The 13,479-nt window shown below is 32.7% G+C and overlaps 1 protein-coding gene across 4 annotated transcripts in view; it reads right to left on the minus strand.

Moving 5' to 3' along the window:
- Nucleotides 1-13,479, minus strand: part of LOC148282623 (CLIP domain-containing serine protease B8-like) — a 43,835-nt gene that overhangs the window by 13,716 nt on the left and 16,640 nt on the right. For 2 of the 4 annotated variants that reach the window (XM_088224778.1, XM_088224777.1), the window contains exon 2: nucleotides 434-1,285. In XM_088224778.1, coding sequence (XP_088080904.1) covers nucleotides 434-1,285 — 852 coding nt within the window. Of the gene's footprint in view, nucleotides 1-433; nucleotides 1,388-13,479 lie in introns of all 4 variants that reach the window. The other 2 variants (XM_088224776.1, XM_088224775.1) reach the window with 1 other exon arrangement.

Genomic DNA, 13,479 nt, shown 5'->3' on the forward strand with positions numbered 1-13,479 from the left:
CCTGAATATTTTTTTTACGTCTACGTATTTTGACGGATTTGTTAAAAAATATGTCAATATTATAAATATATAACTAAATTTCATTTCTAATTAGAAGTCAGGTGGCCTAATAACAAAGAAAAATCACATTGAATGTTAGTATTCTGGGAATTGAACCCTGAACCTTCCGTGCGTGAGTCAAGCATCATCACCGCTACACCACGGAGGCCGCCTGCACTCACATTATTTTATAATTATTTGTCTGATTATAATAAAACATTTATATTCCCCCAAAGAAAAACAACCGAGAACAATAACTTCGTCAACCGTGAATGTGGTTTTACGGAGTTTTTCCTCATATATAGGTACAACATAAGGCGAAAGGCCAAAAACGAGTTTTAAATTTTATATATATACCGTTCATAGAAAGATAAATGTATTTGATTATACTCACTTCTGTATCCTAATCTGGCCATCCACGGATAGTCTCCAAGTTTAGCATCTTCTCCTCCGACAATTCTGCTTTCTATCTTAGTTCCACAGTTCTGTTCATTGAGAAGTGTTCTTTTTGCTTCTTTTCCCGTTAATAACATGGTTGTTGATTCTGGAAGGACTGTTGTTGGGGGAGCCTCCGGAACGATCGTGGGTACTTCCGGTGTGGTTGTTGCTTCCGGTGCCGTTGGCGGAGTTGTCATCGGTGCAGTTGCCGGTAGAGTTGTTACAATATCTGTAGTTGTCTCGACTACCGGAGGCATCGTTTGTGTTGCGGGTCTAGCCGTGGGTCTGTCGTATCCTCGCCCTTCGTGCTCATGAGGAGTCCAACAATCGTGCCCATTGTAGTTGTCTGCATCGTTCGGAGCGTGGCTCCAGTGTGGAAAGGATGAACCGTCCCAGAAGAAGTGGTGCTTCGTTTTATCGCGGACGTTCGATTGCGGATGGCGATTACGGTTATAGCTTCCGTAGCCTCCGTACGAAAAGTGCGCTCGCTTTTGCTTCCTGTGTCTCCTGATGATCACACTCTCGACGAAGAGATTGCAGCAAATCAGCGGCTTGAACCCTTCGTACCCGCAGGTGAAGAGTCTGATCAAGTCTAGCTCTGTTTTAAGCGGGGGCTTGTTCTTGAACACGGATATGGCAGCCGGACAGGACTGCAAGTCGATACAGATACAGGAGTACTGGATGAGCTGGGGGTCGAACAGCCCGTAGGAGTTGAAGAGAATACTGTCTTCGTCTCTCCGCTGGTTGTCGGGCTCTTGCAAGCTCTGCTGTTCCGGCAAGATGTCTTCTCTGGAGGAGCTTACCCACGCTGTAAATATAAATGACATATTAAAATACGTACCACGTTTATCTACCGTCTCGGTGTGTCCCTGTATGAAGCCAGAAAAGCTGGAGCGCTTCAAATGTACATCTGGAATGACAAACACAACTATGAGGGGATCAACGAATAATCTTAGAAACACAACTCACTAGATGTTCCCTTCAATCTGTCACCAATTGTAACCCTTTGGCCATTTCCGCTCCACAGCAAAAATCGACCCGGCCAGATAAAAAAAACATAGGGTGAATTGAGTTTTGTCCATCAACATATTGATACACATAGATATGCCCCGAGTCCTTAAAAATTATGGCACTAAATTCATGCCCAAACGTTCAGTCATACGCAACGCGTATTTAGTGGTTCTTCGACCGCCAGCAGGCGTGATGATTAAAATCGAAACCAAAATGCCTGCCTGTGTCATGAAAGCGTGTAAAAACCTTTCGAATAAACATGATAAAAATCATTTTATAGATTTTCATCGGTAAATATTTGTTCATGAGTGATTAATAAAGCTTAAAACAATAATTATTCAAATATAAATACTATTTTCTTTGAGCCTCAAACTACGCCTAGCGGCGCAATTGCGAAGCTCTTTTTAGTTTCAGGTAGGCACCGATAGGAATACGTTTTTGAAATAGGAAAATATAATATGTGAGTAAATATAATTTTTTCATTACCCAAAATCCAGTAAAAAGAAATAATTGAGTCGAAATTATAAGGAAAGAATCTGATTGGGATCCACCAAAAACTAATGTTGATTGTTAACATTAATATATTAACTTATTTTATGCATCATAAATGAGTATCCTCCAATTTTTTGAAGTATTGCATTCTCGCTCAATGCAGCCCTGGTATAAAAATAAAAATATACTTACTCGGTAACTATGGGTAAGTTTTTGTGTCACTACTTTTAAAAATATATTACGTATGGGGCACGTCTATGTATTATTATGCCAATACTTTCATAGTATAATAATAGTTTTTTTAATTAATTTTATTTTTTAATTGGCAGACAAACGCACGAACCATGAGGCAGACTAACATCAACTCGATTTCTTTCTTCAAAATTTTCTTTCAAAAAAATATTTAAAAAGTATCGACCCACCCTAATTGTACTCGGCCGGGTGGATTGGCACGATACATGTATAATGTGTGTCTTGTGATGCGTTGAAATCTTCCACCAATTGCAGCAATATAAATATAATAATATAAAAGCACATTTAATATAAAATATATGAATGAATACCGGAACCTCTTTTTGAATGTTTTAAAAATAACATGGCTAAAGTATGTACATTTTTATTGATTGTTTACACCTATAAGGCTTTTTACATACATAGAGGTTATACAAAACATGAGTACCTGCATAAACAAAATACAATGTTAAAATTATTATATAAAGAAATAAAAAATAGAACAGTGTTAAGAAATATAGTTGGTGTAAAATAAGATGTAAAAAAGCTGTAAAAGAGATAAAAAATTGTATAAGATAATAAAAACAATAAATTAGACAAACAAATAAAACAATATTTTGAGTTCGTCCAAATTTGTGTAGGCAAGAACTGGATTCAACTCCCTAGGAAGCTGTTAATATTGCAACAGATATGAAGAACATTTTAGAGAAGGTAATGCAAGGCAATAATTTATGTAAAAGCTCTGTTACTATACGCACATAAACATTATTCTTTACTTCCGTTACAAATACAAGAGTTACTAGATACTCCACCCTGATGCTGCAAAAAAAAGTAATTAAAAAAACAACCTTCGGTCAAAGAGGATTGGCCCACTACTCGGTTAAAGTGTACAATCTACTTCCATTATCCATAAGGACAATTAGTAAGTACTCTCAATTATTATTATTATAATGGATAACTTATATAGCGTAATTTTCGTAATAAAATACTTCAAGGGCGCTTTACATAGTGATTCTATTGTTAAATTAATTTAATTGAAGCTTTTAAATTTGTAATTTAATTAAAACTATTTATTTTTCTGTCGCATGCTACGGATTTATTCAAATAATTTAGAGAACAAGTGGGTTTTAAGTTTTTTCCGAAACATCACTTCACTTTCACAGCCTCGCAGCTCTGCTGGGAGAACATTCCATGCCATAGGGCCTGCGACCGCAAATGCGCGTTCACTAAATTTAGTGCGCTGTTTGCGTAGAGGTATAATAACTTTTCCTCTCGCCGTAGACGTAGCTGATCTAAGCGTGAGACGCCTGTCAGCTAGTTCATCTGGAATGCATAGTTCCCTTAGATTTTCGGGAGCAGAGTTATGCAGTGACTTATACATAAAACAACAGAGTTTGTATTCGACCCTCTGTGGAAAACGTAGCCAGTGTAGTTCCCGAAGTAGTGGAGTGATATGACTGAACTTAGAGATTCCGAAAATAAGTCTCACTGTGGCATTCAATACAGATTGTAGGCGAGTCATTTTGTTCATTGGTAGACCTGCTTAGATACCATTACAATAATCGACTCTAGACACTACAAACGCATTTATTAATTGACAATATAAAATTGCTATTAAAAAATGGATAGCGGAGGTGGGTTGCGCACGAATCAATGAGTGGAGCCAACTAGGTAAAATGTGTGTACTGTTTATAAAATTTGTTCTATTGGTTTATATAAATTGGTTATGTTTGTTATGATTATTTTAGTTTATATTGTTTTTTGTGTTAATAATAATTTGGTTGATTAGATTAATTACCTATTATTATTATTATTATGTTAACTTCGTTATATAACTAATTTAAGGCATGTTTCACATTTTATTTTTTTTATTTTATTTTATTCAGAAAACACACAGTCATAGATAATAAGTATTAAAAAGAACATTTTTTTAACATAAAAAGACCAATCAAGATTTTAATAAATTATGCAAAAGATATAAACATTAAATGTGACAGAAAAAAAATAAATAAGAATTTCAAGTGAGAAAAGAATAATTGTTAACATTTGTGTTTTCCATGAAGGTAATAAATAAAAATACCGAATGTACACTCCGAGCCATCCACGCACACACATGAACGCACATATAAAACATACACAAACATATACATTACATGCGGCACATATTTATTTATTTAAATCTTAAAGTAGGGCACACATATCATACATATTGTTATGTGTGTTCTAATAATAACATTGCAAATATATTTAATTTATAAATTGTTTATCACATATGTCTTGACCATTATTTTAAATTTTGATATGTTTTTTTCTTCATAAATATTTTTTTCCATTTCGTAATACTTTTTAATTGCTTTAAATAAAATCGAATTTTGTGACTTTGCCTTTTTCCTAAATGGAAGCCTAATTTTGTTCTTTTCTCTTTTTCCAAAATTCTGTTTTTTATTAGAGTTTATAATTTTATGAACAAATATCATTGTATTGTAAAATATTCTTTGTTTATATGTTAATAATTTCATTTCATTTACCATCGACTTTACCCTCGTATATCTGTTTTTTTTCAAAATGATTCTAAAGGTTTTATTTTGTAATACAGTTAGTTTATCTATGTTTTCTTTGTTTGATAAAAATAAAATGCTACTACAGTAGTTAACGCGTGGTTCAATAATTGCTTTGTAAATAGTTTTGCAGGAGTCCTTATCAATAAATCTTCTGATCCTTCCCAAAATTGATATTTTTTTGCAATCTTATTTATTACCATCTTAGCGTTTTGGTGAAATGTAAGTTTACATATACATAGAATAAACCACTGAAGATGCACATTCGCAACTATCCCAAATAATCGACCCCATGAAGAAATTTTCTGTAAATGCAACGTGCAGTTAAAAATGTCTACATCAAAATGTCTACATTTTGTAAAATGTTTTCCTCGGCACGGGACACCCCACTGAGGGAACATTATTATGTATAAAAAATAGAATATAAACAATGTAAAAGTATAAATAAATAAAATAAATAAATAAAGAAGTCAAGGCTTATACAGGGCTTATGACCTGCCAATGGCTGGTTTAAAGCTAGGGTTTCCTTGGACAGCGGTGCCCGTATCTTAACGGCCGTAGTGAACGGTGATGCGGTGGACAGCCGTCGTAACGGAGACTAGAGAGTGGTTTCCTAGGAAAACGGTGTTGATAACATTTATCAACACTGTTTTCCATTCATCAATCTCTTCACAACAATAAAGGTTTTAGTTCTTTAACTTCCCTTGAATCAAAGGATGAAAGAATTGAAGAAATATGGATGTTAAAACATAGGTAAAATGGTGAATGTTACACAGTGTGTAAAGTGGCCACTTACACCAACCAATGACAGGTCATAAGCCCTGTAAATGCATTGACTTCCATACTCCCTTCTCTAAAATGTTCTCCATCCCTGTTGTAATTTGTTAATCTTAATGACTCCCTAGGGGATGAAATCCAATCTTTTGTCTACAAACATTTAGACAAAACTCAAAATATTGTAGCTTCATTAAATGTTTTTTCACTGCTTGTTCTTTTATATGTTATGCTATGTATTTTTAAAATGATGTTTTAGTTATATGTAATATACATCGCACCCTTAGGACGAAAACGACTCAACTCAAAAAATCAACTTTTTGAAAAACTGCAAAAGAAGAATGTAAATTGTGACACCTTCGTATTCTTTCGTCGATTGTTTCGTATTTTTCGAAGTAAACACCAAATTTTTAAGTAAAAATTATACCGATGTCATTCAGCTATGAATCTATGAAAAAAAAAGTGCAATAAAAATAAGTTATTATAAGTTTGAACAAGACATTTATTTAATGAATCATTACTAGATTGTAAAAAAAAAACAAACAAACAAATGCACTTTGATAAAAAAGAAAATGACATAATTTTTATTAGGTCAGATCAGGTCACCAAACACGTGTTTTTATTTATTCACAAAATGACATGAACTTAAATAAGTCACTAAGATTATCGGTAAGCCGGGACGAAACAATCGCAAAGCTAAATTGGTCGTTTTAATATTTAAAATTAAAAGTAAACATGCCATATGTATCGGAGTAAAATCGACTCAACCAGCTTTTGGTCACTATCTTTGTCTGCGTGGCGTCCTTCACACAGCAATGTAAACACAACACTAAAAGCGTCGCTTCCGTACTGACACGGAACATAAATTCTCTGAGTAACAAAGAGACCGATGTAACGGTTTTGTCCTATTCCCACCCGAATGAATGAATGCACACCGACTATCTCTTCGTTCTAGTAACGAGAGAACCCTTTTAATACCCGGTCATCGCTCTAATTTTCTTGCCTTCTCTTTCACAGTAGTAGCCGCTCGATTGTGGAATAACTACTTACTAATGTAAGAGACGCCCCTTCTTTATTTACATTAAGGTCAAGATTGAAATGTCACCACCTAAATATTTTAATTGTTTCTTTATCCTTCTTCCTTCCTTCCCATCCCCTCTCCTCTCTTCATGGTATAGTAATATTTTTTTATATTTTTATTTTGTTAATCTTTGTTTTTAATTTTTTTATAAAATTGTAAGATTTAATATGTCCATGAATTTGTAATTTTCTCAAACTGAACGGTTTGGGTAGGGCGGAAATATTGCCTTAGGGCAATTTATATGTTTATATATTGTATATGTACATAAAGTGTTAAATAAGTAAATAAATAAATGTTGCATTTTTTATGCAGAAAGATAGATAATGTTCGTTGAAGTCGTTTTTTTTATATTAACTCATTTTCATGTTTTTTTTTTTTACTTAATTCGTTTTCGATTTAAATGTACAATATGGTGATCTTTATTGTTTAAATGTTATACATACATATATTCGTCCCAACTCAACACACAACTTTGGTTCCATGCAATTGGGACTTGTTCCTCGATGTAAATAAATGCATATTTTATGGGCCCAAAAATTTTTAATTCTTTTTTTACTGAAAATATTTCATTGATTCCAGACTTTAAAAATTTTCCTTCTTTTAAAAAACATGCACTATCCTGGATTCAAACTAAAGATATGAACTCTTTATTTCTATGATTTATTTTGTAGCCCTTTAAATATTTTTTTTTTTTTTTTAATATTTTTTATTTCCTTTTTTAATTACTATAGAAATAAAAAAAATACCATATTATCTTTTACAGAAAATTTTATTTTTTCTTTCTTATGTTATTCAAAAATATTATAACTGTCCATTATTTATTATAGGAGCAAAAATTCATTTACATTTTCTTGTATACCCACGAACAGGCCATGCCTTTGTGGGACTTTTGTTTACTATTTTTCTATTGATATGTATTTCATTGATAGGTATTATGCTTTATTTTTTTAATACTCTGTTATATTTTTATATTTATTGTAAAAAAACAAAAATATTCAAATAAAAAAAAACTATTTTACGCGGTACAGCGTGAAACGTTTCCATCACACGTGTGATAAGAGGTTTCGGTGTATATTACATTCATGGACATGCCCTGACGCCTTAAAAATGATGACATTCAACTCATGCCCAAACGCTCAGTCATGCCCAAAGCGTGTTTAGTCGTTCTTCGATTAATCCAAACTAAAACGGATGCTTGTGTCATGAAAACATGTAATAACCTTTCGGATAAACATTGTAAAACTAATTTTGTGACTTTTCATTGATATTTGTTCAAGATTGATTAAAAAGCTTAAGGTTGTAGTCGAGTAAACGCACGAAAAATGAGGAAATCATACGATTTTGCCATTTTAAAACATTAAATAATTTTTCAAGGTATTTCTATAAAAAATAAACTTAAAAGTTTTATACAACTAAAATATAATTCATTTTCGACCGGCAGATGATTACGCCATTTCAAATTTAGACTAAACTTTGGTATTTCGATTCTTATTGTATTGAACTAAAATTTGTTCTATTGATTTGGTGATAATAAATAGACCATTAAAATAGCAGAAGCAAAATAATACATTTTGTTTTTGAAAAGAAATAGAAAAACAAGAAATAGGTACAACCATTTTGTATCACAAACATTTGGTGACATTTTCCTTTTCCTTTGAAAATGTAGTTATTGAAATATTTTTGTTGAAACCTTTTTTTATAGAATTGTATTCTCTTTTTTTTAAGAAGATAATTCTGGTTGTAATATTCAATTTCTAACAATATCTTATTTATGTTTTTATTACCTTCATACCGGTTCCGGTAAGGGCCTCGCGATTTTTAAAAAACATACGTTTTTAAATAGCAAAATCGTATGATTTCCTCATTTTTCGTGCGTTTTACCCGACTACAGCCTTAAAACAATTAATATTCAAATATTAGTATATTTTTTGTAAACGTCAAACTTCTCCTAGCGGCACAATTTCGAAGCTGTTCTAGTTTACAGGGCTGCCCTGATAGCAATGCATTTTAAAATATAATGATTGTGAGTTGATATTATTTTTTTATCTCAAAAATTCAACTCAATTTAAGGAACGAATCTGATTGGGATCAACCAAAAACTAATTTCGATTCAAGAATATTTTAGTTTGTCCAAATTTTTGTAGACAAGGACTGGATTTAACTCCCTGGGGAGCTGTTAATTTAACATACAGATGAAATAATTGAAGAAATAAAGATGTTCAAATATGGGCAGAATGTTGAATGTTACACAGTGTGTAAAGTGGCCACTTAAACCAGCTAACGACAGGTCATAAGCCCTGTATATATTACCTTCACTAGAATGTTGATTGTTAACGTTATAATTAAAACATTTTTATATTGGAGGATACTCATTTACGGTAGCTTATGCATGATCGTTGAATGCGTCCCAGGTACAAACAAACAAACTTTGTAACTATGGGTACGTTTTCGTGTCACTACTTTAAAAAATATTTACTCTGGGAGGCGCGGCGCGTCTATGTATTAATATGTCAATGATTACACCAGATTATTGATCAACCTGATAACCGGATTTATTAATCCCAAAACCTAGAAATTAATAACGTATGTTTTTCATTTTGTTTTATTTCAATTAATATTTTGTTTATTATACTTTAGTAAAAAAATGGTCGGTATTTGGCGCAGGTTTCGACAAGTTTTGAAACAAAACAAGTTTTCCAAGTGGCATTTTAACAAAACAAACGATTCGAAAAGGATCTCTACGGAAATATAACTCTGCTCTGGGGCATTCCACGCAAAATGACAAAAAATTATTATTGCGGTCATTTTTGCGGTCATTCATTGGTTTGTTTATCTAAATATTGTTTTCTAAATATCGAAATTAATCAATGATAGAGTATTTCGATAGATTTCCGGTTTCCCGAAAGCCAACCCACTAATGAGAACAGTTCTCCAGAGAAAACTAGTGGCGTTACGCGCCGTATTATTTAAAAATTACTAAACTTTCAAAAATCGCAGCGATGATACGAGTATTATAATACCTTAAATAAACAGTTTTACAATTAACATTTTATAGTTCGATATTATACAACTGTTCTATGAACGGAATAAAACGAATACGGTTTGGTGAATTTAACCTAATTAAGTGTTAACACATTACAATAGAGATGAAGAACAATTTAGAGAAGGTAATTTAGAAGTCTAGGCATCTACAGGGTTTATGACCAATCATTGGCTGGTTTAAGTGGCCACTTTACACACTCTGTTGTAATATGTTAATACTTACAAGATTTTTAAGATCATTTTAAGAATTTCAAAACCTTTTTAAAAAAACAAATACATTTAAGACTTTATGCAACACTTTTGTACGCAGTAACTTTGCAGTTTGCATCCGTTGTGTGGATCCCACGATACAAAACAAACATTGAAAGGATTGAAAATGTTCAACGAAAATTTTTAAAACACCTGGATTATAAAATCAATAAAACGCTTTGCACTTATAGCCAATCTGCTGAACAAAATGTTTTTTTTTTCCTTTGAAATAGACCCACATTATCTAAATTATGCTATTTATTTAAATGATTAAATAATATAGTAGACTCTTTTAACCTTCTCCCAAAACTAATCTTAATGTTCCCTTTCGCGTGACAAGAAATAAGTATTTCTTCCATCTGCCAGTCTTTAGCACCAACTATGCAAAACATTCTTTCCTCTATCGCTCTTGCTCAAACTATAATGCTTTTTTTTTCATCTATTGATATATTTAACATGCCATTTAATTTATTTAAAAATAAATGAAGACTCATTCTTTCTGGCTGTGATACGCTCCCACATGCTGTAATGCGTGTAACGAATTTACTAATCTACAGATTCTGGCCATTGAGGAATAAAAACAAAAGTTGCTCTCAGAAGATTTGAAAAATAGCAGATTTTTACTTTTTGACCCACAAATAATCCCTCTTTATTTTTTGCATCACTAATTTTAGGAAATGAGGAATTCCACTGTTTTTTAATTTATTTATTTTCTATTAGCGTACTATTTAACTATGCAAAATTTTTTTTCCTTTTTTGTGCGTTATTTATAAAGATATGATTTTTTAAAGTTACATTTATCAAATACCGCGCCAAATGACTGTAATTAGTGTGTCACTTTTCAGTAGTGACGTCATGAAACGGTTAGCGTTCTAACTTTCACTGACCACGGTAAGTTGTATTTCTCCAGCCAATAACAAAACTGACATGAATCTATGGAATATTGCTTTGATTACTTCATTAAGTTTATCGTAATTTGCTCATTTCTGTGTTATGGTTGTTTTTACGAACGTTTCGATTTAGAAAAACCTAGAAAGTTGACATAATCTCTGGTTGCTGTGGTAAATCGGTAGATCTGGCAACGCTGTTGAAATGTCAAAACTTTTCAATCACAAATTATACTCTTTTTTTTCTATGGTCAAAACGTTCCTTACAAGGTGCGGGGGCTTTAAAGCGGAAACCGGAAATACTACACGTAGATATAAGGAGTGACGTCATTATTTACGGTTTTAAACTATATATACTATTTTTAACATTTTTATTTATTTTTGCGTGCGTTTTTGAGATATTTCATCCTACTCCAAAATTTTTAAATATTCACGTGTATCCGAAAACATTTTTAAAATTTAATTCCGGGTTGGGCTGGAATCCTCATTTCTGTTTGAGGTACATGAAACCAAAAATACATATTATCCATGACTTTGACGTAGTTCTGTGGGTGATGAAATAAAGAATACATATTTAAAAACAGGAAAAAATTGTATTAAGTTCGCCTATTGGTATTCGCGAGACAAAAGTCATGTTAACCAGTGTTATCTTCATGTAACAAAAAAATCCAAATACACTGCGGTTGGTGAATCAATGCAGCGCCCTATACACTATTAGGTGCTGAAAGGGAATAATGACTGAATTGGTGAGTTTAAAAATGACAGATTCGGTGCATTTTTTTATTGGTGAATTTCGATAACTCGAGGGTCTTAGCAGTGATTGACTCCGATACACGTTTTCGTTTCGGCTAAACGTAGAAAATTTTGACATTGGTATCTGCCGTAACCCGGAAAGCCATTTTAACAAAGAATCGAATTGACCTCGAAAGGTTGTTGTCCAGTTTGACTAGTGAGCAGTTGTTGACGGTGGGGATGCGTATAACCGATTCGGAAAAATTAATATCAATCGAATACTTAATTATTTATAACAGATCAAAAGATTATTGAATTGATAATTGACTTAAAAAAATAGGTGAAATGGTCATGTCTTGAAAAATGCTTCGAAAAGTTATTTTGTGTAGAAAAAATCCGTTATTAGAATTTTCATGGAAAAAGATCAGATAGGTATATTAAGCTAGCTTTTTGGGAATCCGGGATTATTAATTAAGTAAATTTTTACATTTTAAGGTGAATTAAAAATTACGTTTCTAGATATAATTTGTTTTTAGCGGTTGTCAATAAACTGTTTATTATTTAAAAGTGACTTTATAAATTTAATTATTTAAAAAAACATCGAAAAATCCTATAACATACGGTTATAAGTAAATAATACGCTAAAGCATGTATTCTTTTGGTCAGAAAATGGTACAAGATCTTGCGCAAGATTTGACTCAATGAATTAAGTTAAATCTGTGGTCAGAAAAATTAAAGCGTCGTCCAATTTCTTATCAAGTATTTGAACCGAGATCGTCGCACGCATCCCACTTGGGCACAGCCTAAAAAGCCTAAATAAGGTCATGAATAATATGTAAACAAGAGTAATTTCGAATTAATAAAAAATAAATAAAATAAAAACGATGTTAGTGGCGCATAGAGCATTATATTAGTACACCAAGTGATGCGCATCTCGATCATCTGTTACATTAACATGAAACGCTGTGGCTGAAAATTTTTATGAATAGATATTTGAACATTATTTTTCTGACGCTCTTTCGCAAATGCCTCGCCGACACAGTGCAAAAAACGCACGCGCACGTTGGACTGATTATGCCGAACTAAAATCGACCAAATTGACGTCCCGTTGTCCCGTTTTGCGGACCGTTGAACTGAATCGATTTGGTCCTTTTTTTAAAGAAAGAGTTTCATAATAAAATAGTCTTTCATGACATACTTGGTATGTCATGAAAGACTATCTTGATAGCCCGGCTCTCTTAAGGACCATCTAAAAACCCTTAAAATTGCTCAGTTTTATCAGCCGTGTTTGGACGTATGGTTCACAAATATAATAAATAAATTTGAGAAACGGAAAAAATACCGACACAGAAAATTTCAATCCGATACTCTTTCTAAAAAAAAACAACCAATCGGTTCAGTTTTGGGGTGCGGAAAACAAGACAAAGAAACCTCGTGTTTTATATTTTAGCTAGGCATAATCAATCTGACGTGCAGTTGTCTTTTTTGCACAGTATCGGGGAGGCGTTTGCGAGAGAGTGACAGAAAAATGATTTTCAAATACATATTTTTGATTTTTTTTTGCCACCGCTGCGCCGATCCTCTTTAAGGGTTTTTGGATGGTCGCGGTTCCCATAATAAACAATTAATAAATAAAAAAAACACCAACGATAAATATCTGTAGTAAGTAAAAAAAATCACCGCTCTAGGGCCATAATCCAGGAAAAAAATACAGGAATACGTTTGTGAAGAAAAGTCAGAATTAGATTATTAGTCAGCCGCTTTAGGTAAGTACCAGTCTACTAACAATGCAATATTGCAATTCGAAACAATTTTTAAAATCCATATCTCCTCTAAATGTTGTCAGAAATCGAACACAGGAGCTCGAAAATGGTAGGCGATCGCAACATCCTAGAGACAATCAGTGGCAATGCATTGAAGATGTTAGGATTCGTTCTGCGTACCG

Source organism: Micrasema longulum, unplaced genomic scaffold, assembly GCF_059751315.1.
Source record: "Micrasema longulum isolate JH-2025_06_02 unplaced genomic scaffold, ASM5975131v1 h1tg000309l, whole genome shotgun sequence".
Lineage (NCBI taxonomy): Eukaryota > Metazoa > Arthropoda > Insecta > Trichoptera > Brachycentridae > Micrasema > Micrasema longulum.